The 24,584-nt window shown below is 45.4% G+C and overlaps 2 protein-coding genes across 2 annotated transcripts; one reads left to right on the top strand and one right to left on the bottom strand.

Moving 5' to 3' along the window:
• The first annotated feature begins 767 nt into the window (after window positions 1-767).
• RBIS (ribosomal biogenesis factor) lies at window positions 768-7,253 on the top strand. Its single transcript, XM_049823668.1, has 3 exons — window positions 768-916; window positions 5,639-5,755; window positions 7,111-7,253. Exons 1-3 carry the CDS (start codon window positions 797-799, stop codon window positions 7,177-7,179), a joined length of 306 nt encoding a protein of 101 aa, XP_049679625.1. The 5' UTR covers window positions 768-796; the 3' UTR covers window positions 7,180-7,253.
• E2F5 (E2F transcription factor 5) lies at window positions 7,231-24,320 on the bottom strand. Its single transcript, XM_049823199.1, has 9 exons — window positions 24,165-24,320; window positions 17,535-17,644; window positions 16,716-16,877; window positions 15,415-15,458; window positions 12,603-12,667; window positions 10,635-10,902; window positions 9,737-9,934; window positions 9,295-9,339; window positions 7,231-7,974 (listed from the first exon to the last, which is right to left on the bottom strand). Exons 1-9 carry the CDS (start codon window positions 24,300-24,302, stop codon window positions 7,865-7,867), a joined length of 1,140 nt encoding a protein of 379 aa, XP_049679156.1. The 5' UTR covers window positions 24,303-24,320; the 3' UTR covers window positions 7,231-7,864.
• Window positions 24,321-24,584: the final 264 nt, after the last annotated feature.

Below are 24,584 nucleotides of genomic sequence, written 5' to 3'. Positions count from 1 at the left end.
GCGCAGCGCGGTGCCGTCGGGGCGGCCCGAGGGGCAGCGGGCGGCTGGCAGCTGCCGTGCCACCTCGCGAGGGACGGCTGCGACGGGGCAGAGGCGCTGCCCCTCCGCCAGCCACCTTCCCGCGAGTGGCTCGAGTTGTGCGGCAAGGAAGGACGGGGAAGTCAGTGTCTGTTCCTGGGGCTCCCCCCCCCCCGCCCCCCCAAAGTAAAGCAAAGCGCGGATGGCTGCCCGGCCCGGCGGCGGGCCCCGGTGTTCCCCCTCCCGCCTTGCTCCCATGGGGGTGAAGTCAATTGCCTTTGGAACTGGCCGTAGAGACATCCACGTTTTACCGGCGGGGCCCCTGAGACAGAAGGGTTTCCCGCAACCCACTCGAAACTCTTTTTTTTTTCTTTTCTTTTTTTTTTTTTTTTTTTTTTTTTTTTCCCTTGCAAACCCTGTGTTTCAGGGGCTGTCACGCACGTGCTTCGGCACCGTGGCGTTTAACTCGGCGGCCCGCAGTGACGGGCGCAGAGAGCCCAGCTCTCGCGTGCGGGAGCCGGGCTGCGAAGAGCGGGACCAGGCGCGGCGGACGGGGACGGGGACGCCGCCCCGCCGCTGCCGCTGCCGCTCCCGCTCCCCGCAGCGGGGCCGGGGCACAGGCGGCGGCGGGGAATGGGGGGGGGCACAGCGCCCCCTGCCGGCGCCGCCCAATGGCGGTGCTGGCGGCGGCGGCGGCGGTGGGGGGGACGGGACTGGTGGCTTCCGCGGCGCGCGGCTGTGACGTCAGCCGGGCGCCCGTCGCGGCGGAGCGGCCGCCATGGGGAAGAGCAGGTCTCGGTCGGCGAAGGGGGCGAACGTCTTCCGCATCGCCCGCAGCGGCGCCGTCAAGGCCAAGGCGAAGGGCAAGGCGCGGCCCGTCACCTCCGGGCTGAAGCAGGTGAGTGGCGCGGGGGGGGGGGGGGGCGACGACGACGGCCTGCCGGGGGGTCGGCGCGGTGGCTGCCCACCGGAGGGCCTCGGTCCCGCCGCGTCGCCCGTAGGCCCCGGCGCGAGGCTTCGGCCTGGCGGGCCCGGCCGCTCCCGCGGCGTTTCCTCCGGGCCGGGCCGGGCCGGCGCGGCCCTTTCCTCCTGTTGGGCCTGTTGCGCGGGGCGGAGGAGGCGCTCGTGACTGACGAAGCAAGGCTGCTTTATGGACAGAACCCTTCTGGGCACAGCGTTGCAAAGTACACGATTTCCACCCGAAAATTAGGCTTATATGTGCCTGACATCGTCTTCAGGAAGAGAGGCACGAGAAGTTCATTGGACTCATCTCCTGCAGGCGTCTGCCACATACGACTTCGAGCTGGTCTCCTTGCGGGGGGGTCAGTTAGAGAGTATCCAGTAGCATCTCAGGATATCTGTCCTGGGGAATGTGATGCTAAAGACAACATCAGTAGTTCAGTGAGTTTACGTTTACGAGACCACACTCGCAGCGTCACTGATGGCGTAATTCAGGGTACGGTTTAACAAAATGGCTTGATCCAAACCGTGAGGCACAGATACTGCAAGGGGAGGTCCTGCTCCTTCCCGTCACCTTCCCAACCCCAGCCCCCTTTAGCAGGCTCCGGCCTCTGTTCCCGCGGCTCTCCTTGATGCTGGCTTGGGAACTCCTCGCATACTAGGTGATTCAACTTGCTAAATCAGCAGAAAAAGCAATTAAAAATGCATTTTGCATTTGTCTGTGCTGGGTTGGTGAGTTGAACAAGCTTAATTATGAATGAGTGCAAAGAGAAACATTTTTTGGGTGAAGAACCAGAAAGGATGGAGCCTTTTCTGATCCAGTAGCTCTTTCTTTGTCTCAGCTGTCAAGTAAAACCATGTCGGTGAGATACAGTGAACAGATCTAAGAGCGCGCACTGCCATATGTTTTAATTCCTCTTTTCCACCTTCTTGCACCTTAGATGGGCTGTGATGCTCTGCAGACCCTTCCTGTGAGCTGCTTCAACACACTAAAGCAATGGAAAAGTAAACAAGCAAAAATGATTCTGCCCTTTTCGTGTCCAGAGAACACCACAGCCCAGAGGAGGGAGGGATTGGGTTGTGTGGCTGGGAGCGATGCAGGGGAAGAGGGATGGCGTTGATCTAAGCAAGAGTTTTCCTCTTGGTAGCAGCAAGTCATTATACAGTATCTCCTTCTCAAACCCTGCCTCCAGCCCGAGATGTGTGATCTGCTGAGAGTTCAGCTGGTCCCTCTAGGAAGGCATCTGAGAAAAAAAGCAGAAGGTTAGTGGCTTATTGTTCCCATTAGATTTAGTTGTAGTCTGCTGGGCAGAGTTAAACAGCAGCTTTATAAAAAGGCCCTTTCAAATTTTCTCCTGCAGGCTAAAGCCACTTGACAAGTTAATCTGGAATGTAATAAACTTTGGAAATAAACAACTTCGTGTTGCTGGTGTCACATCTCCACTTAGTCTAGAGGGTTCTGTATAATAAAGGGAGAAACAGGTTTAAAAACACATATTCAGGAGAAGTCAGTAGCTTATTAGGAGTAAAATTTTATTCTGTGTGTTTGAAGCTGTATTCTTTAATTCATTAAGCCTTTGGGGATTTACTTATCATTAAGCAGTATAGGAAGATGCTCAGAAAAATTTGTTAAAATAGGTTTATCCTTTAATAGAGAAAAGCCCATTGTAACTATTCAAACAACTTTTGATATAGATACACATGCTACCTATAGGGCCTCTTTCTATGGAGGAGTCCTGCCAGAGTAGCTGAGGATGCCAGGTATTAAAACTGACTGGATCCTTTCAGCACCCCTGTGAAGGTGGAAAATGGTAACAAGCCCTGATGGGAAACCTAAGATCTTTGAAAATTGCATTGTCCACAGTCCCATCCACTCTTGATTTGAGTTAGGAGCCGAGTCTGTATTTCTTGAGTCACAATCCAGTTTATTATGAGTTAAAGTGCTAATCTGAGTAGGCTTATTTTATCAGCCTCTTGCCACTGCTTTTTTACGACTGGTTCTCTTGCTCACTTAGAATAAATGGAATTGTTAATGTATACATGCTCTGAAATTCTGTAAGCTTTGAAAGCAAAATGAGTATGTGTCGCCATTCGTGGTTTGCTTCTGCCTGTGTAAATTGCTGAGAGGTGAATTACAGGGGTAGCCTTTGGAACAGCAGTAGGTATCCTGAAATTTGGGGTTGCCTGAAGATGTATCGGTGTGCTTCTGGAACATTTGCAATGACATAGGCCATTACTTGGCTACGATCCTGTTCCAGACTTGGTACTTCAGAAGCAACATGCGCTAGGGCTGAGATCAGCTGAACCTTACTTTGCTGCAGTGGTGAAAGTCTATATCCCCTTGTATCCACCCTGCTCCGCAAATTACTGTCCCCAGAGCACAGCACATGTCCATATCTTAGCTCTTCCCCTTTGAAAGCAAGGATCTTTGGTGAAATAACTTATGAAGGCAGACTTGGGCTAGTAAGTGAGGCTGAGGTGTCCAGCGACTACATACACATCCTGGTCTGCTACAGCCATAGAAGATTCTTTAAATACCATAACGAAATCTGGTAGACATTGTTGGCCAGACATGTAGGAATGCAAGGTGTGATGTTGAAAGGCAAACTACTGGACAAAATTAAAAATAGTAAGATCATTTACAAATTGTATGGGGTTTGTGTGTGTTGTGGTTTAACCCCAGCCAGCAACTAAGCACCATGCAGCTGCTCACTTACTTCCTCCTGCACCCAGTGGGTTGGGGGAGAGAATCAGGAAAGAAAAAAAAGTAAAACTCGTGGGTTGAGATAAGAACAGTTTAATAAGACAGAAAGGAAGAAAATAATAACGATGATAATAAAATGACAATAATAATAAAAGAATTGGAATATAAAAAACAAGTGACGCACAATGCTATTGCTCAGCACTCCCCATACAATGCCCAGTTAGTTCTCAAGCAGTGATCCATGCCCCCCGCCCAGGCCAACTCCCCCCAATTTATATACTAGAACATGATGTCTCATAATATGGAATACCCCTTTGGCCAGTTTGGGTCAGCTGCCTGGCTTTGTCCCTTCCCAGCTTTTTGTGCCTCTCCAGCCTTCTTGCTAGTTGGGCATGAGAAGCTGAAAAAAACCTTGATTTAGTATAAACACTACTTAGCAACAACTGAAAACATCAGTGTGTTAGCAACGTTCTTCTCATACTGAATCCAAAGCATAACACTATACCAGCTACTAGAAAGAAAATTAACTCTGTCCCAGCCAAATCCAAGACAGTGTGGCAAGGTTTTGGTAGTGGGAGCCTACAAGGGTGGCTTCTGTGAGAAGCTGCTAGAAGCTTCCCCTATGTCTGACAGAGCCAATACCAGCCAGCTCCAAGGCGGACCTGCTGCTGGCCAAGGCCGAGCCCATCAGCGATGGTGGTAGCGCCTCTGGGAGAACAGATTTAAGAAGGGGAAAAGTTGCTGTGGAACTGAAACTGCAGCTGGAGAGAGGAGTGAGAATACGTTGAGAGAAACAACCATGCAGACCCCAAGGTCAGTGAAGAAGGAGGGGGAGGAGATGCTCCAGGCACTGGAGCAGATTCCCCTGCAGCCCGTGGGGAAGACCATGGAGAGGCAGGCTGTCCCCCTGCAGCCCATGGAGGTCCACGGTGGAGCAGATATCCACCTGCAGCCCCTGAAAGACCCCACGCCAGAGCAGGTGGGTGCCTGAGGGAGGCTGTGACCCCGTGGGAAGTGTGTGCTGGAGCAGGTTTGCTGGGAGGACTTGCAACCCCGTGGGGGACCCACGCTGGAGCAGTCTGTGCCTGAAGGACTGCACCCTGTGGAAGGGACCTGCACTGGAGCAGCTTGTGAGGAACTGCAGCCCATGGGAAGAACTCATGTTGGAGAAGTTCCTGGAGGACTGTCTCCTGTGGGAGGGACCCCACACTGGAGCAGGGGAAGAGTGAGGAGTCCTCCCCCTGAGGAGGAAGGAATGGCAGAGACAACGTATGATGAACTGACCGCCACCCCCATTCCCTTCCCCCTGCACTGCTCTGGGGGAGGAGGTAGAGAAAACTGGGAGCAAAGTTGAGCCTGGGAAGAAGGGAGGGGTAGGGGAAAGGTGCTTTAAGATTTGGTTTTATTTTGTCATTATCCTACTCTGATTTGATTGGCAATAAATTAATTTTCCCCAAGTTGAGTCTGTTTTGCCCATGATGGTAATTGGCGAGTAATCTCTTCCTGTCCTTATCTTGACCCACGAGCCTTTCATTGTATTTTCTCACCCCCATCCAGCTGAGGAGGGGGAGTGATAGAGCAGCTTTGGTGGGCACCTGGTGCCCAGCCAGGGTCAACCCACCACACAAATGAAGGAAGGAACCTTTCCTGGAACTTGACTCTAGCTAAGAGGAGCTGAGGGCAGTATAGCAGGGCCTGTCTACAGCCTAACTTTTGCTTTCTCTGTGTTCTGTTTCTGGATCACTATGGGTTCCCTTTCCAATAGAGCAAGTTTAACTGCTTTCATAATTTTCAGTTGATTACAACATCAGTAGTACATGACTAGATGATACAATTAACAGATAAACTTACTAATATGCACATAATGTTGGCTAAGTTGTACAAAAATGGTGCAATTTCACATGCCATTGGAATTTCTGTTAAAAATACCAATGTGTGTTTTTTCTTTTCTCCCAGATAAACATTAGAAATGCTGAGAAAGTTAGCACAATAAATAAAGCATTTGCTGAAGTTCAGAAAGAAGTACAGCATCTATCAAAAGGCACTACAGCAGAACCTCAGAAGAGTCATAAGGTAATTTCCCTTTGTAAAAATCTGAGGAGGGAAATGACTATACATGTTCAAAGCATTATATTCTGGTTCTAAGACTGCAGGCAATTCATGCAGTTGCTTTAAAGCTATAAAACCAGCTTTATTAATTTCAGTTGTGTTGTAATATTGAATATTCAAGTGCTATATAACTACTAAAGTAAAAAAAGAAGAGAGTGGGCAGCCAAGCTGGAGCATGCTCCCAAAACATATTTTAAAATTATGTTGTAGCTGTTTTTTTATTTATTTATTTAAAGTTAATTCCAGCTGCAGCTGCTTGATTTGAGACTTATGTCTCAACATGGATGGATAGACACAAAGTAAGGATGAACCTTGCCATTCCCTACCTGAAGAACCTGATAGTGCTTTGAACCAAACAGCTCTGCCTCTTTCTGTTCCGATCCCCAAGCCTTCCTATTCCCTCACCAGATCTACTAACACCTGAAATTGCAATTTCTGTACTAGAGCTCTTCTGTAGCACTTAAGGTTCAAGACAGTGTTTCACTTGTCTTCCTTCATCTAGTCTCTTAAACAGGGCTATGTGCAGCCTTGCGCAAGAAATAATTCACAGAACTTAATTTCTGACAAGTTCCTCTGTATAAACTCTTTATGCTGACTCTTTCTGGTCCTCTGGACGTGGTTTGGGGGAGAGAGAAAGCAGTGGGCCAGGATGAGGTACAGATGAATCCAACCTGGCTGTTGGGGGAAGTACAGGGAGTTGGGAGAAGTGGACATGAGTTGAGTGTTATTTACTGTGCCTGGGGTGATCAAGTTTCTGTATGGCTGGGAACAACAACATGAGTGTCAAATGCCTTAAGGAGAGGCTGAGGGAAAAACGAAACGTAGATGACAGTGCTGCCAGCACAGGATGAGGCCGAGCAAGGGCTTCAAGGCAGTTGGTGCCAGTGGCCCTGTGCCTGCTGGTTTGTTATTGCAGACAGCCAGGAATTCGGACTATACCACTGGTCCTCTGCTAATAGGGCTATACATGACATAACGTTGAGTCCCTCAGGTTGTAATAGTATTTTCTCCAAAACTGCAAAAGTGCTGTCAAGAGCGCCTGCGAACTAAAAGCTGAGCTTATTTCCATTTGGTCATGTATGTTATGTTACTGGCATGATGCTTTGTCTTCCTCCTGCAGAATAAAGTATTGGCTGCTTATCTGTTTAGTGAATCCTGTAATCCCCCAAATTATTGAATGATGACTGCAAAATTAGCCTAAATTAAATATGTAAAGACAAACTAATCTTCTAGACAACAAGTATTTATTAGTGTTTTTCTTCCAAGAAGACTAAGAAGAAATTGCTTTCTACTTTAAACTGAAAGTCCTTTTTTTTCAGGTTTCCACAAATCTGGAAGAGGAACCCACAAATGTGGATGCTGCCACAAGCCTGTTATCTCAGTTGTAATGCATAATGGACAATGAAGGGATTGCAAGAAATGAAGATCACAAATACTGATGGCTTTGTTTGTACAATTTTATTAAAAAAAAAATCTTGTTAATATACAAGTATTGGCACACTTTAATACAAACTACAAACAGACCTTTCCTATCATCTAGGAAAGTGGAATGTCAGAAGTCAGTGTGAGAAACTTAAAGTGCTAAAACAGAAGGCACTTCACAAAATTGGTTCACTGAAACAATTTAGCATAACTCAAGTTGATATCCTTCACTTTTCAGCTTGGCAGTGAAAGCTTCAAAATTGATTGAAAGGTTAAAAAAAAATATAGAAAGCTTCTTGGCAGTAAAGCTTCAAAGTAAATGCTGTTAACTGTGAGCAAGAAGCCTAATCATTTTTAAAAAAATGATCAAAAGGCTATAAAGCATTTTCACTTTTCTTAGTAAAGAAAATTCCAAATAACTGGATTACACAGAGGGCACTCAGGTGAAAAAACTTGCCAGAATTTTTGATAAAAGCCCTTTTTTCTAGTTGTTGAATTTGTTTTGTGAAGTAGTTAAAGGAAGCAAAAGGAAATATACTCCCAGAGTCAGTGAACTAAGAAGTTATACATTCATTATTCAAATACTTAGGTTATGAAGAAGTCTAGAATGTTATAGTTAGAGGTAGATAAGTAGTCTGGTTGACACAATATCTAATAATTTAGTATCTGCACATCAAAGAGATCACAGACTCCTTCATTATCATCCAGGTTAAAGTTGTAGTCATCTCCGGGAGTAGGAGAGAGTCGTAAGAGAGGAAAAACTGTAAAGCAGGAATAGTTTAGTTTAAATTAAAACACTTTTGGAATATCAGCCCTATCTCATAATTCAGTATGTTTGTCATCACCACTATCAGGGTTAGTCTTAAAATGGTCTTGATAATCTGACAAGCATGCTAGGATACATACTGTGAATACCTGTATTGCCTTCAAACTAAGGCAGTAAGTAACATGTCTACATTTTTTGCTTCGTATTTTAAGTGAATTTGCTGAAACAGTGATAGCTGTGGAATATGGACTTAAATTCTCCTTCTGCAGCAAAGGAGCTCCTGAGCACCTTTTGAAACTTTCATCAGAAAGCCGTTTATATTCCTTCATCTTGTTACAGTATTGCATATATCAGCCTTCAAATATTTATCATTTTAAGTAAGGAAGTTACTGTTATCCCTATTTCACAGATGAAAAATGGAGGCTGTGCACTGCATTTCAAGCATGGACTTGAAGCCATCTTTTGGGGAGGGAATGCAAGAAGAGAAGCCTCAGCCCTCATGCTGCACCTCAGGAACACTAACCTAGTGCAGATGAGCTGGGCATGCTGTACCTGCTCTGAAAGTGGAAACTGTTTCCATTTCAGCAGCGTATTGGCACATTCACATAATCCCATCATGCCCCTCGGATCTTACAATTACATGTTTTTTTCTGGATAAGCCCTGAGGTCTGCTTGGAGGGCAGATAGTAGTACAGGCTGCTTACAGAGCGCAGGGCAAGAGGAACAGTGCCAGCTGAGTTCACCTCTTTGCCTGCACCTCAGTGAGACAGAGCAGAGAGGCAGGGAGCATATGATCTTACTAGCTGTAGTTCAGTTCTGCACTCATGGCCACCGAGGTGCAAGAGCAGAAGTGGGTGACATTTGTCTGTTCTGTTAGTGTATCACAGCTGGCCATGTATCAGTCTGCATGCAGGCATGTAAATATGTTCTGAAATACTTACTCAAAGCTCCTGCAGGAAGCCTGAGGCAGAACAGAATTAAACCAGATTATTTTTTTTTTTTTAAGGCAGCACTCTAGTCATCAGCCTGTTCTTTCTTTGTTCCTGAGTTAAGGACTGGTGAGTTACTCATGCATGTAAGTGCTTGCTGGATTAAGGCTTTCATATTTCGATTGTTAAATAAAACTGTTGCAGGGAATGGAAAGGGGAGCAAAGACAAGAATGACAAAGATAAGAGGAGGCAGTACAGGGAAAAGAAGTAGTTTCATACTGACTCTTGGCATCAGATTTAACAGACACCTACTAAGAGTGCTGTTCACACAAAAACCATGCTGCTACTTGTGATTATTAGAAAAGTAAAGATGCTAAATACTTACCGTCAGAAGACATGAGTTCATCAATGATATCCCCACTGATATTTCCTGTGAAAGACAAGAGCATGTGTTTAGGAAAGGCAACAATATTCACATTAAAACAGAACTGCAAAGTACAGTATGGCTCGTGCAGCGTAGGAGCTGTGGAGATAGCACGCCATGTATACGTAAAATATATTCATCTTTGTATCCCTCAGTTTTTCCTGATACATTTCTCCCACTGATCCCTTATAACCCTAGAGCCATGTACAATATGAAGCTTACTTGGTGGCAGAGAAAGGTATTTTGCTCAAAATGAGTTTGCTACTCAGAGCTGGCTCAGTGGCTTCATTAGCAGATAAACAGAGGCCTGTCATTTCCTCTGTGTAACTCATCAGTAACTTGGTCACAAAGAAGGGCTCAGGCATCTAATAAAAACATTTAAACAATAACTACTGCTTCCTACCTGTGGGCTCTTCCATCTTTGCTATGTCAAATGAGTTTGGCTTGAGAATACAGTTAACATCCAGGGGCAGCAAACCCTGGTAGTCATTTGAGCTAGCTGTAGCTTGGGTGACATCTCCTGAAAGGCTGGGGTACAACACCGACTCTGGAAGGCTGGAGTATGGAGCTGCTGGGGTTGTACTGTTCTGCACACTGCCGCCTACAAAGACATGAAAGGCATATTAAAACGTCTGTTACAGTAAAAGGCAACGCAAAACACCTGCACCCGACTTTGTCTTTTGAGGACAATGTGGCTAGTGTCTGGGATGAGGTGAGAGGAGTCTTCCCCTTCCGAAGTCACAGGCACTATTTAATCAGGACCCTCAGAAATGCAGTCTGTAACAATGACAGCATTTTCTAAAATCTTTTCCTATTACCCTACTATTATTATGACACACACCCCCCAACCTGATATTCAGGCAGTCTCTCATTGTGGCTATGTGGAAGAAGGTAAGTGACCTTGTGGCACAAAACCTGGAACTGGTGCCTGTATTATCTGTCTCATTAAAAAGTACATGTTCAAATCATGTCCTCCGTTAGAGGTTGGCAATTTCATTCCATACTGCATTTCTGAAGAAGCACCTCAGAATAATTAACAGGATCACATCCAAAACCTGTTTGGTGTAAGATGATAAGCTACAAAGGAAGAATGTGTTTCACCAGACAGAAGAAGAAGAGGGTTCTCTCTAACCTCTTGAGAGCTGTTGGTAAGCCCTTGGGATAGTTTCTTAACAGACAGATGTTATGCTATGCAAATTCTTGATCTTTCCTTTATCTACCACCTTTTATAACAGTTACTTCTTTCCCTCCAGTTCCCTACCTCCCCCACCCATCTGAGGTAAGAAAAACCCTGGACCCACCTGATGGCGTGTCCGCAACTGATGTTTGCGGTAACTCTTGTCCTTGGTTCAGATCGTGTTGTTCTGGTGGATTTTGAGGAGCTGTAGCAGGTTTAAGGGGAGTCGCTGGAGCTGCAGGCTGAGATGGGGGCTGTGCAAGGTCATCGGGCGGAGGAACTGGAAACACCATGGGCTTGGAGGAGCTTGATTCTTTATTTATAAGCAGCACGTGGATAGGTCCTGAACTACTTTTAAGATTGATCTGGTATTTCTTCTGTCCATTCTGTCCCTGTGAAGGTGGTATATTTTGAAAGTTACCGTTCCTTGAGAACTTTGAACTTTACAAAACATAACAGTGACTGCATAGCCTTATTTCCCACAGAAAGCAATGAAGATGTTTGAACAGAATTCTCAAACTGATGCAGAAGATAAATACAGTGCTCTTCTAGTTAGATCGCTAGGAAGAGCTAAGAATTGGCACAAACTTAATCATACTCAGGAAAAAAAAAATTTAACACTAATACGTGTGATCTAATAAAAAAACCAAACCCAAACCAGATTACAAACCTGTAATGTATTTACCTGACCAGAACACAGTTACAGAGGACACAAATATACAATTCTTTGAAGTGCTTAACTAAATCTTGAATTCAAGTTACATGAGACTTATATAGCAGGGCTACATCTTATCAATAACAACGATAAATAATGATTTCTGTACATTTATATCTCTTCCTTTTAAATGGAGCTTCAGAATGATCTTGGTTGGGACCAAGCATCCTAAAACAGCTGGGTATCTCACCCAGACTGAGTGAGCACAGGATCATGAGTCAGTAGAGACAATTTCTCAGCTGATTTGCCAGGCCTTCTTTTGGCAAGTTACTTAAGCAATACAGCTAGGACTAACTTCCCCTAGCACAGTCTCAGTGAGACTGCTGACTCTGCAGTGGCTAATTTAGCAAACAGGTTTTCAGCAAGTATGTTCTAGAAAAAATGAGGATGAGAAGAGTGGGAAAAGAGCCTTGGGGAAGGGGAACCAAAACAAAAACATCCAATTTGAACTTGGTGATGAAGACTAAGATCAGCTGTCTTTGACAAAAAGCCAAAAACCCCACCCCAATATCACAGCTGCTAACTTTGGTCCCACAGAGAACCTTACCATTGCCTGAACTGATTTCAGCAGAGACGGATAAAGATAGTACCACTGATCAGCTTCATGGTTCTAGCTTTGGATGCTCTTACGATATTAGACTGTGCTTAGCCTCACTAAAAATAGCTTGTGAAACTTCTCAGGTGAATTTCAGCCTTCTACAAGCATAGTGGCTATCATGCTTCATACAATGCTCTCTCCCAACTATGTAAACCCTATTTAAAACAGAGCACTGCAACAAAAACAAAAAAAAACACAAAAAAACAAAACAAAAAAAAAATCAAAGAGGGACAGAGGTAAGTAATTTGGCCTCCTGCTTTAATCTTGCCCATTTAAGCCTTTTGGCTAAAGCAAGACTGCAGTCTGTTTCTCTATCCAGTCTAGTACCATGAGACTAAACATAAACTAAATCTAAACTAAATCTAATCGAAACCTGCAACTAAATCTAAAGGGCTTTTTCATAAGAGATCTGTTTTAACAATACAACAGAGAAATGTGACACATAAAAGTCACTGCTAATAAGTTCTAAAGGGAATTCATGACAATTATGCCTAATTTGCAAAGTTGCAACATTTAAAAGCATGAGAGAAGAAGAGAGGGCAAAGAAACCCACTACTATATCTTGTTTTTAATAGAAGACAGAGTTACCATTAGTCTATCTAGGTGTACAAACCCTACTGTTTCCCCACCCAGCCTCTCTTTTCTCAACTGAAACCATCTTAATTTTTATTTCTTTCCCCTCTTGCACACAGATAAGAGATAAACCCTTCGCTCTAATGTAGCTCTTCTTTTCCACTGTCCCTCTAGAACATTCAGGTAAACAAGAAACCAGTACATACCATTTCGGGTATAGGTACTTCTAACTGTGTACCACAAGGTGCTTGAATTGCTAGAAGTGTGTCTCCTGGTTAAATAGCAATTTTTAAGAAAGTGTTAAGTGTGCATATTTTTCCTAAGTCTTGCAAGGTATCCACTCAAATGAGATACGGTAATTCTCTAAGGCCACTTAAAATACTGCATAATTCTAGCATAAATAAACTTGTAGTGGGATTTGCAGAGTTCCTCTAAGATCCAAGTATATAGCATAATATAAACCACAGAATTCCAATACTTAAGACCATAGTTGCAAGAACCTTTTCTCATAGCGATACCAGATTTCCCACTTCCTTTACCTGTTTGTTACTGTACCCAGATCTCCTAGCTGTATACTTAACGTGAGGTGAAAAAATTTAATTACTTTCTTTTTCAGCTAAACAGCTCTCCGGTCCAGCTCACTTTATGGTTTTGAAGAATGGTGGCAGTACAGAAAGATTTAACAGAAGGAAGAAAAGGTATTAATGATCGTCTTCAGTGCCAGCACTTCTAACCTTACAGTTTCTGCAGCACATACAACTAGGATGTAACAGCTGACTATCAAACTCGCCTGTAGCTTACTATGGACACTAAAACATATTGGTTAAAGTCAGGAGATCACAATTACATCAGCAGCACTGACACAACCTGCCTTACACTGCAGGTCACTCACCTACCTGCACATCATTTCCCCTCTGTCCATAACTTGGAATAATGCTTTTCTTTCTCTCCTCCTAAGAGACACTTAAATGAAATATTTACTATGTGACTGGCATACTAGATGCCTCCACATTTTGTAATGACTAACTCTTCAGTAACAGCTTAGTTTTGTTGAACTCCGCAGTAGTTGTCTAATCTTGCATTTTTATGCAAAACCAAACCCAACCTTCCTTGTGGCAAGGAAAAGATGGTTCTGAACCTAGCTGGAGGATGAACAAGTCTTCCCTTGGGTACCCCAGGATCAGGAGAGAATGTCAAGGGAAGTAACTTCTTTGCAGGACAAACAGGGGATCAGGCCCAGCCAGCATGCGTTTATGAAAGGCAGGTCCTGCTTGACCAACCTGATCTCCTTCTATGGCCAGGTGACCCATCTAGTGGATGATGGGAAGGCTGTGGATGTTGTCTGCCTGGACTTTAGTAAGGCCTTTGACACTGTCTCTCACGGCATACTCCTTGAGAAACTGGCGACTCATGGCTTGGACAAGTGTACTCTTCGCTGGGTGAAAAACTGGCTGGAAGGATGAGCCCAGAGGGTTGCGTTGAATGGAGTTAAATCCAGCTGGTGACCGGTCACAAGTGGTGTTCCCCAGGACTCAGTATTGGGGCCAGTTCTCTTTAATATCTTTATCAAAGATCTGGACGAGGGGATCGAGTGCACCCTCAGCAAGTTTGCAGATGACACCAACTTGGGAGGGGGGGCTGATCTGCTTGAGGGTAGAAAGGCTCTACAGAGGGATCTGGACAGGCTGGATCGATGGGCCAAGGCCAACTGTATGAGGCTCAACAAGGCCAAGTGCCGGGTCCTGCACTTGGGTCGCAAAAACCCCACGCAGCGCTACAGGCTTGGGGAAGAGTGGCTGGAAAGCTGACTGGTGGAAAAAGACCTGGGGGTGCTGGTTGACAGCCGGCTGAACATGAGCCAGCAGTGTGCCCAGGTGGCCAAGAAGGCCAACGGCATCCTGGCCTGTATCAGAAATAGTGTGGCCAGCAGGAGCAGGGAGGTGATCGTTCCCCTGTACTGGGCACTGGTGAGGCCGCACCGCGAGTACTGTGTTCAGTTTTGGGCCCCTCACTGCAGGAAAGACATGGAGGTTCTGGAGCGTGTCCAGAGAAGGGCAACCAAGATGGTGAGGGGCCTGGAGCACAAGTCTTATGAGGAGCGGCTGAGGGAGCTGGGGCCATTTAGCCTGGAGAAAAGGAGACTCAGGGGAGACCTTATCACTCTCTACAACTACCTTAAAGAGGGTTGTAGCCAGGTGGGTGTTGGTCTCTTCTCCCAAGTAACAAGTGATAGGATGAGAGGAAATGGCCTCAAGTTTTGCCAGGGGAGGTTTAGATTGGATATTAGGAAGAATTTCTTTACCGAAAGGGTTGTCAGACATTGGAACAGGCTGCCCAGGGAACTGGTGGTGTCACCATCCCTGGAGATATTCAAAAAGCACGTACACAAGGCAGTTCAGAACATGGTTTCGTGGGCACGGTTGATGGTTGGACTCAATGATCTTGAAGGTCTTTTCCAACCTAAATGATTCTATGACACTATCTGCAACTTCTTCAAACCTCCTGTACAAAAGGAATCTTTCTGATTTAGCAGCAATGCCACATCTTTGAACTTTAGCTGGCTCCATTTATATATAGCATCATCAGGAGCTCCCTGTGGCCACAGCTGCCACCAGAAAATTTTATGAAATTTCGACCTGCCTCATCTGTCTGGTGGGTTGGACCAACATGTCCTGTCCCTGGTGCCATTAACAGCCTAAGGCAAGCTGCTGCAAAGTATGAATACAGAAAAAGACATCAAAACCCAGTACTCCAAAAGCAGCTGAGCTTCCATTTTACACAATCTGTGACTACAACTAGAAAATGCCAGAACTTGCTAGTGATGAACATTATGAGAGGCATCTACTTAGTACTGATCACTATTGCTTAGTACTGATCACTACTGAATACTTCTAAATTCAAAATACTTCTAAATTCAAAATACTTGCAGGGAAAAAGCAGGATAATTAGCAAGTTAGTTTTCAAGTGGAAGATCAGGAAATCCCTCACTGGAAGAAATACAGCCTAGCAGCAACTTACCATTGAAGCAGTTGCAGATATCTTCATGGGTGACATATGAAAATGTAATTTATGTCAAGGAACATTTTTCTTAAAGCAACATGAAACTGGTATTTGTTGCCCTTTAAAAGAAGTTTGTCCAAACTGAGCCTAAACTATAAACTTATTGCTGTTACTCAGAGGTGTAATTAAGGCATGATTTTTGGCTTTCAGAATGGCTAGTTAAAAATAGCAGAGTTCTGTTTTTTAAAGGAAAAAAAATAATCTGTATCTGTGAAGAAAATACAAAAAGAAAAAGGTTGTGTAGCTTGAATGAGCAGAGAGTCTTCTAAAAAAGGACAACATGTAAAATCTTGTTTTGAAGAATACATTTACCTCGCTAACTTGACACTGTAGGACTCAAGTAAGTATCAGGACTTCCCAGAATCACTCAAAAAAATTGCCAGAGGGGACTTGAGAGTTCATGTGCCATCCCATTCCCCTGCCTCAAGGTAGGATCAACTGTTAAAGACATTCCAGACAGACATTTGACTCCCCTCCCCTGGAAAACCTCCAGTGATGGATATTCCACCATCTCCCCAGAGGGGTCAGTTCCAGTGCTAGCTCTCCCAAAGGAGAATCTCTCCTAACATCTAACTTCAATCTCCTTTGCTACAAAATCCATTTTACAAGAACAGTTTCTGTAGAGCAACTCAAGTAATTTTTAAGTACTTATCACTGGTGCTATAGATAAGAAAGGCACTTCCCTGCTCCCAATCTCAGGTGTCTATTTGCTCAATATCTTGCAAGACAGCTAAACACATGGTTAGGAGCAGTGTAGCTGGAACCCTCTGCTCATGGGGTATTTACACACAGGATTTTTTTCCAGTTTCAAACCCAACAAGCTTCAGGACTTTGTCAACTCAATTTATCTTTGGGCGATAGATTAATCTTTTCAAGAAAAGGAAGCAACACAAAAAAAGACTGATGTAAAGCACTGGTAAGAAAGTATATATTCAAGTGTTGGAAAGCAATACAATTAATTTAAAATAAGACACCAGGATTATACTATGGACTTTAAAATTACTGCCATATATATATGTGTGTGTATATATATACATGTGCTCAACTATTTTCAGGTTACCAATCATACAGTCACAGAAGTTAAAAAGTCATGTAAATAAGACTTGTATTTTCTTTCTTTTTGAACCAAAGCCAGAAAAAATATTTGCCTTTCTATGCTTCTGGATAAAATGGACTACATTATGCTTATCTGTTACCTACACTTTAACTGTTGCTTTAATTCTAGTTCCAAGATGCACACAATTAATTTAAAAGGATATTGGTGGTTTGTAGTATCATCCATGACATTCTTGATACTTTGCTGAAGCCACAGTTTCTGCTGATCCAATTCTTTTTCTTTAAGCTCTAGATCTTCAATTTCAGCTTCCAGATACCTCAGCCTGTCTATGACTTCTTTTGTATTGCAGCCAGCACCTACTCCTCTTAAAAAGGCATAAGGGTTCATGAAACCACAAGTGAAAATCTAAAGCAAACACGCAAAGATAATTTCAATTTGAAAAATCTCCTAATATTCAATATGAAGGAAATGAGCATTTACCCTCCCAACAGTCTTTTAGCAGAAAAATGAAAATTCTTAACTTCAGATCAAATTTAGAATTCCCCTCTACTGAAATTTATTTTATTTTGGAATGTAGGTTTTTTCTGCACTGGAGATGGTTTGCAGGCCCTTCCTCCTTCCCCTCTAACTCTTAACTTGAGCTTCCACCTTCAGTGACCCAACAGAAAATAGGCATAGACAACAGGAGAGTAGCTGGGTGAAGACAGTGTGTCCCAATACCCCTCCAGATTCATCTAGAGTAAATGTTCAACTACAAGTGCTAGTTACAAAGTAGCACTACAAGTTTTCTGCAAGTTTCCCTCCTGTATGCTTTAAACTTAATTTTATGTATCAAAGATGCAAGTTAAAGGGAAGACAAGTAAAGTTCATCTGCAACTTTACCGTAATTCTAAAATGTTGTATTGCTCATTGATGAGCATAATGTTAATTTTATGGTGTCATATCTAGTCAGGAGAAGTGGAAAGAGGCAATTTTTATTGCTCTTGAGCATGTGAAAATTTGCAGAATTGACATGGCTTACTTCCACTGAATGCTGTTTTTTGACTTCTTCTCAATGAGATCAATCCCCTCCAAAACATTGGTGATATCATAGATCCTTCTCTTCTGCCTCACAGCAAGGGTATCAGCAGCCTGTCAAGAGAAGAACAACAAGTATCAGCAACTTGCATGCTGAGGGCAAAAGACAGTTAAGCCATTCCCTTGGAAAAATGCCAGCTAATGTCATTCTGAAGGGAGAAGGTTCAGCTCTTCAAGAGCCAGATGCTCAATCATGAATTCAAAAGTTCAGGACCTGCCCGTAGTGCTACGAAGCATGCTGAGAGGAGTCCCCTCTCTGAAGGCCAGCAGGCCTACCCTCATCAGAGAGGAGAGCTCACACGTGTTGCAAAGACCGTGTTTGGTATTTGGAGCATGTGCTCTTCAACTGCACGGAGGAGCCTGCAATGGTTTTTTTGGAAAGCAAGAGGAAGAAGGGAAGGCAGACAGCAATGGCCTGCGGTGGAGCAAGCCTCTGAAGCTAATGATGAATTATTAAGTTTATCATTCCTTCTGCTGACACTGGAGGTACTGCAGTCTTTGTTTGGATTAAACTGTGCCGGGATACGAAATAACAGGGCTGTAATTTCACAAAGTGGCTGAAGGAGAGCTGCAATGCTTCAAGCCAGCATCATCCTCTAACACTTCATGGCATGAATCCACCTCACAGCGTACCTGGGCTCGCTCAATGTCACACGGAGTACCAAGAGCTGTTTCACAGCCACCAGGACCCTGGTACAGCTCACAAGGAGGTTCGCTGCTGTCATGCTATCACTTTTACATTACAACTGGCTATGCTGTGTGTCTGTGTGCTGTCACAGCTCGGCACTCAAAGCAAAGCAGAGCGTCAGGCAGAGGAAACAGTCTGCTTCATGTCGTAATTCTCTCCATGGTGACTTTTACGGACCTGATGCAAAGACTCAAGATAAAATAAGCAAAGTTGAGCTAGTCGTGCCTTCCACACTCTCACCTCTTTGATGCTGTAAAGTGGCTCAAGTTCAAAGAATATTAACCAAAAGGAGAGAAAGCAAAGAGGAGCCCGATTCTGTAACTACTCAGGACACTCAAGATACAACAATTAGAAGGGATTATATGTATTAAATCGATTAAAAGAAAAAAGGAATACAGAGAAGGATAGCTGGCAAAGACTTCTGCATCCCAAATTTGAACTAAGGCGTAAAGCCAACAGATGTCCACTATAGGCACATAATGATTTATTTCAGTTTGTCCAATCTATTAAATTGATGCTTTTAGTAAAGTTGCCTGTATGAAGAGTACAACCTGAGACAACCACAAAGAGGAAGGAAAACCAAATCCATTTTGCAGCAAAGTCCATATAACTCCTTTTACAGTATTTTCTGAACCATAAAAAACCTCACTAATCTTCCAAAGAAATGACATTTTCCTACTAGAATGTTAATTACTAGAACTCAGTAGTACAATTTTTTTTTCTGCTAGTGAAGTAAAATTAAAAGGAAAAAATGAAAGAATGGAGATTAAAAATAATACTCTTAATAGCCATGAAGTATAAACACTGGTCTTTCTCCTTGACAGTGACGTACCTACTAAACACTGTCTCTACTGAAACCGTTATCAACATTTATCTTTTGTAGGGTCTTCTGTAGCAGTCTGTTAAAATCTTTTCCTATCTAACAAAGCAAAATACATACAAATACATCTACAGTGCACACTTTAGTTCTTTCCAAGGAAACAGGCACTTCAATCACTTCTATCAGCAGGTATCCGCCTGCTATCTTAACCTGCTATTTTTGCTGCCTGCATACAAGCCATTTCCGACTGCGAGAGAAGCCTTCAAAACCTAGAAGTGACAAAATTGATGCCGTCTGTGCAATGTTTAATCAACACCCAATCAATGTACATTTCACAGTCTTCAGACACACAATTCCTACAAGCTCCCCACATTATTCAGTGCAAGGAATGGACGGCACACACTTAATCAGCTGCTATTCAACATTCTGCTTTTTCGCCATTCTCTACATATGGACCTAGGACTTATTCTACCACTCATGGTTTGAACGATGAAGAAACTGCTCTGGACACAGATTTCATTACCTCATGAGATTTTCCAAAAGGCCTGTCTGTACAATATATATTGTGTTTCATATGCCCAAAGCACAGCTCCCATTAACACCAGCAGTGGAGATTCACCACTGCTGCAAACCAGGCTCCAGCACCCCAGGTTAGAGACTGTGAAAAGGAACGACACAGTTACGTATGTATTTGGCTTGACTGACCCTGTATATAATTCAATCACAGCTACAAAGCCCAACTACTTACAACAAGAATTCCAACAAAGAAGTCAAACGGGCCAGTCTGGGAAGTTTAATCCAGACAGTCACTAGCTTTCTGGTGCTGGTCTTGTAACCTAATTATCTTCTCAAAATTTTATGGGGTGTGTCCTAGTTTCAGCTGGGGTAGAGTTAACACTCTTCCTAATAGCTGGTACAGTGCTATGTTTTGAGTTCAGTATGTGAAGAATGTTGATAACGCTGATGTTTTCAGTTGTTGCTAAGTAGTTTTAGACTGAAGTCAAGGATTTTTCAGCTTCTCATGCCCAGCCAGCGAGAAAGCTGGAGGGGCACAAGAAGTTGGCACAGGACACAGCCAGGGCACCTGACCCAAACTGGCCAATGCTGTATTCCATACCATGGGATGTCCCATCCAGTATAGGAACTGGAAAGTGAGGGCAGGGAATTCGCTGCTCGGGGACTAGCTGGGTGTTGGTCTGCAGGTGGTGAGCAATTGCACTGCACATCATTTGTACATTCCGACCCTTTTATTATTACTGTTGTCATTTTATTAGTGTTATCATTATCATTATTAGTTTTTTCTTTTCTGTTCTATTAAACCGTTCTTATCTCAACCTGCGGATTTTGCTTCTTTTTCCCGATTTTCTCCCCCATCCCACTGGGTGGGGGGGAGTGAGTGAGCGGCTGCGTGGTGCTTAGTTGCTGGCTGGGGTTAAACCACGACAGGGTGTTCCACAGATATTTTAAAAAACAATTGAAAAGTTCCTGCTCAACACGCTAGCAGTTACTGATATGACACCTTCTTGTCGGCGCATGGCTCAGAAATTAAGCTCAGGCATTCAGTTCCTCCACACAAACCACGCACTAATGGCTTCAAGAATTAAAAGAGCCTCCTGAGATAAATCTCCTGTTGTAAAAAACACTTCTAAAACTCGTAATTTCTCAGCCTATGTCAAATGGTTGAAGCAGATCCAGCAGCACAAGAAAGGGACATCTACCACAATGGCCCTGCTAACATGGTTGGACGTAGCTTCCACACTCCTTCCCCTGAACCATTTGGAGTTCCTTCATAAAATCTTTTTAATGTAAAGCTGCTGCGCCCTAGTCATTCCTCCTAGTATCTCTTCATACTTTGACTAAGTACATATCCAAGACAAGCACTGCATGAGTGTCTCACAAACAAGTTCAGAACTAGAAGAAAAACATCTAAGTGCAGGGTTTCGGTTCTGCGTGCATGCAGATCGTGCAACTTCTGGAATACAGAAAGCATGCTGTTCAGCACAGTTTCAGCTGCACGCATGCTCTCACACACAAAACCCTGCCCAGAAATAAAGCAACCGACCAGAAAAAAGGTAATTGAGAGTTTGGGTGCATTCTCACACAACTTCTTCTTTGCTCCCTGGGAGCTGACAAAAGGTAGTGGGAATCACCAGCTGCACACTCACTGCATTAGCACCGAAGAGCAGAGGAATTCGCTAGAGCACTGTGGCACAGTCAAAACCGAGAGGCTTAACAAAGCAGAACGGCCAGCAACACCCGCTTGCTCTCCGTGTGTCAAAGGAAAGAGGTCCTGCATCCTCCGGACTATGCCCGTAGCAGATGACAACATCTTCTTCCCAAGAGGACTGTCAACGGTTCGGTGGGGGTTTTAAACTGAACGGCGTGCTTGGCAACCTGTACGTAAAAGTACTGAGCATCACTGCACGAAAAAAGGTTAAAGGAATGTAAAATTTAATAGATAACGCTTTTTCTTCTTCTATGGAATAGGGCAAGTGTAAGCCAGTTATTTGCTCCTGATCAATACATTTCTAAAGGTAGTAGCAAACAAGTAGGTTTTAGAGTACCTGACGTTTTGTGCTGATTATCAGAACCACTGCTCAACTTTGAGTACAGCAGGGATGGCATTCTGCTAGAAACCAAGCCTATTTAAGAAATCAAGGCAGAAGCAATTGTAGGCTACTGAAGAGAAAGAATCATGCTGTTTTGGGAGTCATTCCAGATGGGTTATCCCTTATCCACTCATCTTGCTCTTTTTCTCTCTTCCCTGCAGTTCGTGGGTTGCTGCATATAGGAACTTTCTTTTCTTTCCCTTCCATCTCAACCTTTAACATCTTAAGCTTATTTCCGTAACTAGATCTGTTTATACAGGGTTATTCAGGGACAATTATGCAATTATTTGAGAAAAGCTGTTTAATTTTAAAGTAAGCACTGCAGATTTTAAATTCCAAGTAAAGAAAACCCTCACTTCTACTCCTGCAGTTTGTTAGGTATCAGCAGAGAAGTGTCCAGCACCAAAACATTTCCAAAAAAATTTCAGCATATAGAACTCCCAGGGCTCCCTGCACCTAGAGTGAGGAACCGTGCCCACACATAACATGATGCATCACTTTTGCTTCACGATGGGTTAGCACACGCATCCTGAAGTATCCTCTTACCTATAATTATAGATGTATCCAAAGATCACCAGGAAATAAGCTATAGAACAGCTTTTCATTCTCGATTGCTAAATCACAAAGCTACAAGTACGCTTAATGTTTCCCAATTGTATTTTCTTCACCGTACTCTCCTGGTTTTGCTACAGAAATACTGATCAGCAGCATGACATCAGACGGTCAATATCTGTCAGTAGAGAGACATCTGAAGATGTTCACTACATTAATCATTTCTTGGAACGCTCTGTTCTGTTTCAAGACCATCCTGTCCTTCAGCTCCCTGAGCATATCGACATAATGCGCATGCTGGTTTTTATTTTTCCTGAGATACGTGGCTTATTTATGAGAAATCCTGGTTACAGAATGTACATTCTGACTCACTGTTTATGAAAGTACCAACGATGTATTCACTTCAGTTAGTATTTACTTCCAACAAACAGTATCCTGTAATTCAGAAACCAGTCTCCAATAAAGGTCTTGAGCAGAAACGCCTATGACTTGTTGCAATGCCCGTTTACTTTGCCCTGCCTATCGACCCTTCTGCTCCCTCTGGGTGGTTCCCTTCTTACAAAAGGGAATGAGAAACATCATCCCATCCCTCTACACAGCCCAACTTTATTGTGCAAATCCGTCCTCTTTGGGTCTTTAAGCTAAGCTTTTCGGCCTGTTCTCTTACAAACCAAGTATGTTCTGCTTCTCAAACTGACCTGGACGATGTTGCAGCACATGACAGAAAATAAAGTAAGCTGCACAACAATCCCCAAGATGTGGACAGCTTCGTTCCGTTTTACTGAAGAAAGAGGCAGCTAAATACAAAGAAGTTCATCAATGCGTACAGACCACAACACAGCTAAAGGAGTATGGGACCAGTCCAGTATCCCTCCTAGTTCGCCCTGAAGTTTCACTAGCCACTGTAACACCGCTGAAGTGCTTGTTCTCTGAGCAGAGATGCACAGAGAGCACCGCTCACCTCCCGTAGCCCACTAAGAATAATCAACAAGGTCAACTTTCCAGAAAGGACTTCAAGTAACCAAAGCACCAAGACAGCCTCTTACTGCACTTTGTTTAACTCCTCAGCAGTTCGCTGAGGACCTTAACCAGCCAGGAAAAAATTCACCTTCGCCTCGACGCACCGCGCACGCCGACAGCCCGGCGGGCCGGAGCAGAGCCCCAGCCCCTCGGCCGGTGCGGCAGCACGCTCCAGGGGACCGGCGAGTGGGACGCTGCGCCAAGGGTCCCTCCCGAGACGGAGCGACCTCCCAGCACCCGGACCTGGCGCACGGCGGGCTCGTCCCAGGGCCTCGCCGGGGGAGCCCTGCCTCCGGCCGCTGCGCTCCGACACCTTCGCACCTCAGGGGCGGCAGGCTGCCGAAGCGGGAGACGATGATTTGCCACCCACCCCGCCGGTTCAGTGTCTTTTATATACGTAAAAAAAGTACTAAAAAGGCAGCGGTCCGTTTTTCCCTTACTAACAGGATGTCGAGGGGGCCGGGAGAGAAGCAAGTTTAAATCACGGCCCGTACGCTCAGTCAGCGTGCAGAGCAACGCAGCAGAGTAAGAAAAATAAACAAACACCCCCCCGCCGGTGAACTACGTTTTCACGATGCACGGAAACCATTCCACCCTCTATAAAAAGGGCCGGAGCGCGTACTTCAGCCGGCCGCGGCGGCTGTCAGCCATCACCGGGCAGCCGCGGCGCCCCCCCGCCGCCCGGGGAGGGAGGGAGGGAGGGAGGGAGCAGGCGGCCCGGGCCGGCCCCCGCGCTGCGCCGCCCTCCCGGCAGCGCGGCGGGGCTGTGCGCGCCGGCGAGGCCCGGCGGCGCCGCGGGCGCCGTGCCGCCGCCACCCCCCCCCCCCCCCCCCCCCCGCCCCCAGGCCGCCGCCATGGCGCCGCCGCCCCGCCCCGCCCTCGCACCGCTTTGAGGTCCAGCACGCCGTCCTTGGCCTCCTGCAGCAGCGACACGAACTTGGTGGTCAGCAGCCCCAGGCTCTTCTCGTGGCGGCTGCTGCTGCCGCCGCCCGCCGCCGCCGCCGCCTCGGCCGCCGCGGCCATGCCGCCAGCGGGGCCGCCCCGCCGCGCCACGTGTCGCGACCGCTGCAACGGCCCGAGCCCGGAACGGAGCCCCGGCCCGAGGCCTGCGGCGGGAGGGGCGGCGCCGCAGGAAGTGACGCCGCCGCCGCCGTTGCCTGGACACCGGCATGTTTCGGCCGCGGGGGCCGAGGGGGCTGCCCGCGGGGAACGGGCCGTGCCCGCCCCTCGGGGCTGGGGCCGGGGCCGGGGCCGCGGGGCGGCTGACGGGGCCGGCCCTGGGCCCGGCCCCCCGCGGAGGCCGCC

The sequence above is a fragment of the Accipiter gentilis genome, chromosome 2 (genome assembly GCF_929443795.1).
Source record: "Accipiter gentilis chromosome 2, bAccGen1.1, whole genome shotgun sequence".
NCBI classification, from domain to species: domain Eukaryota; kingdom Metazoa; phylum Chordata; class Aves; order Accipitriformes; family Accipitridae; genus Astur; species Astur gentilis.
Note: the sequence above shows the minus strand (reverse complement) of the source record. Positions and strands in the feature narration are given on the sequence as shown.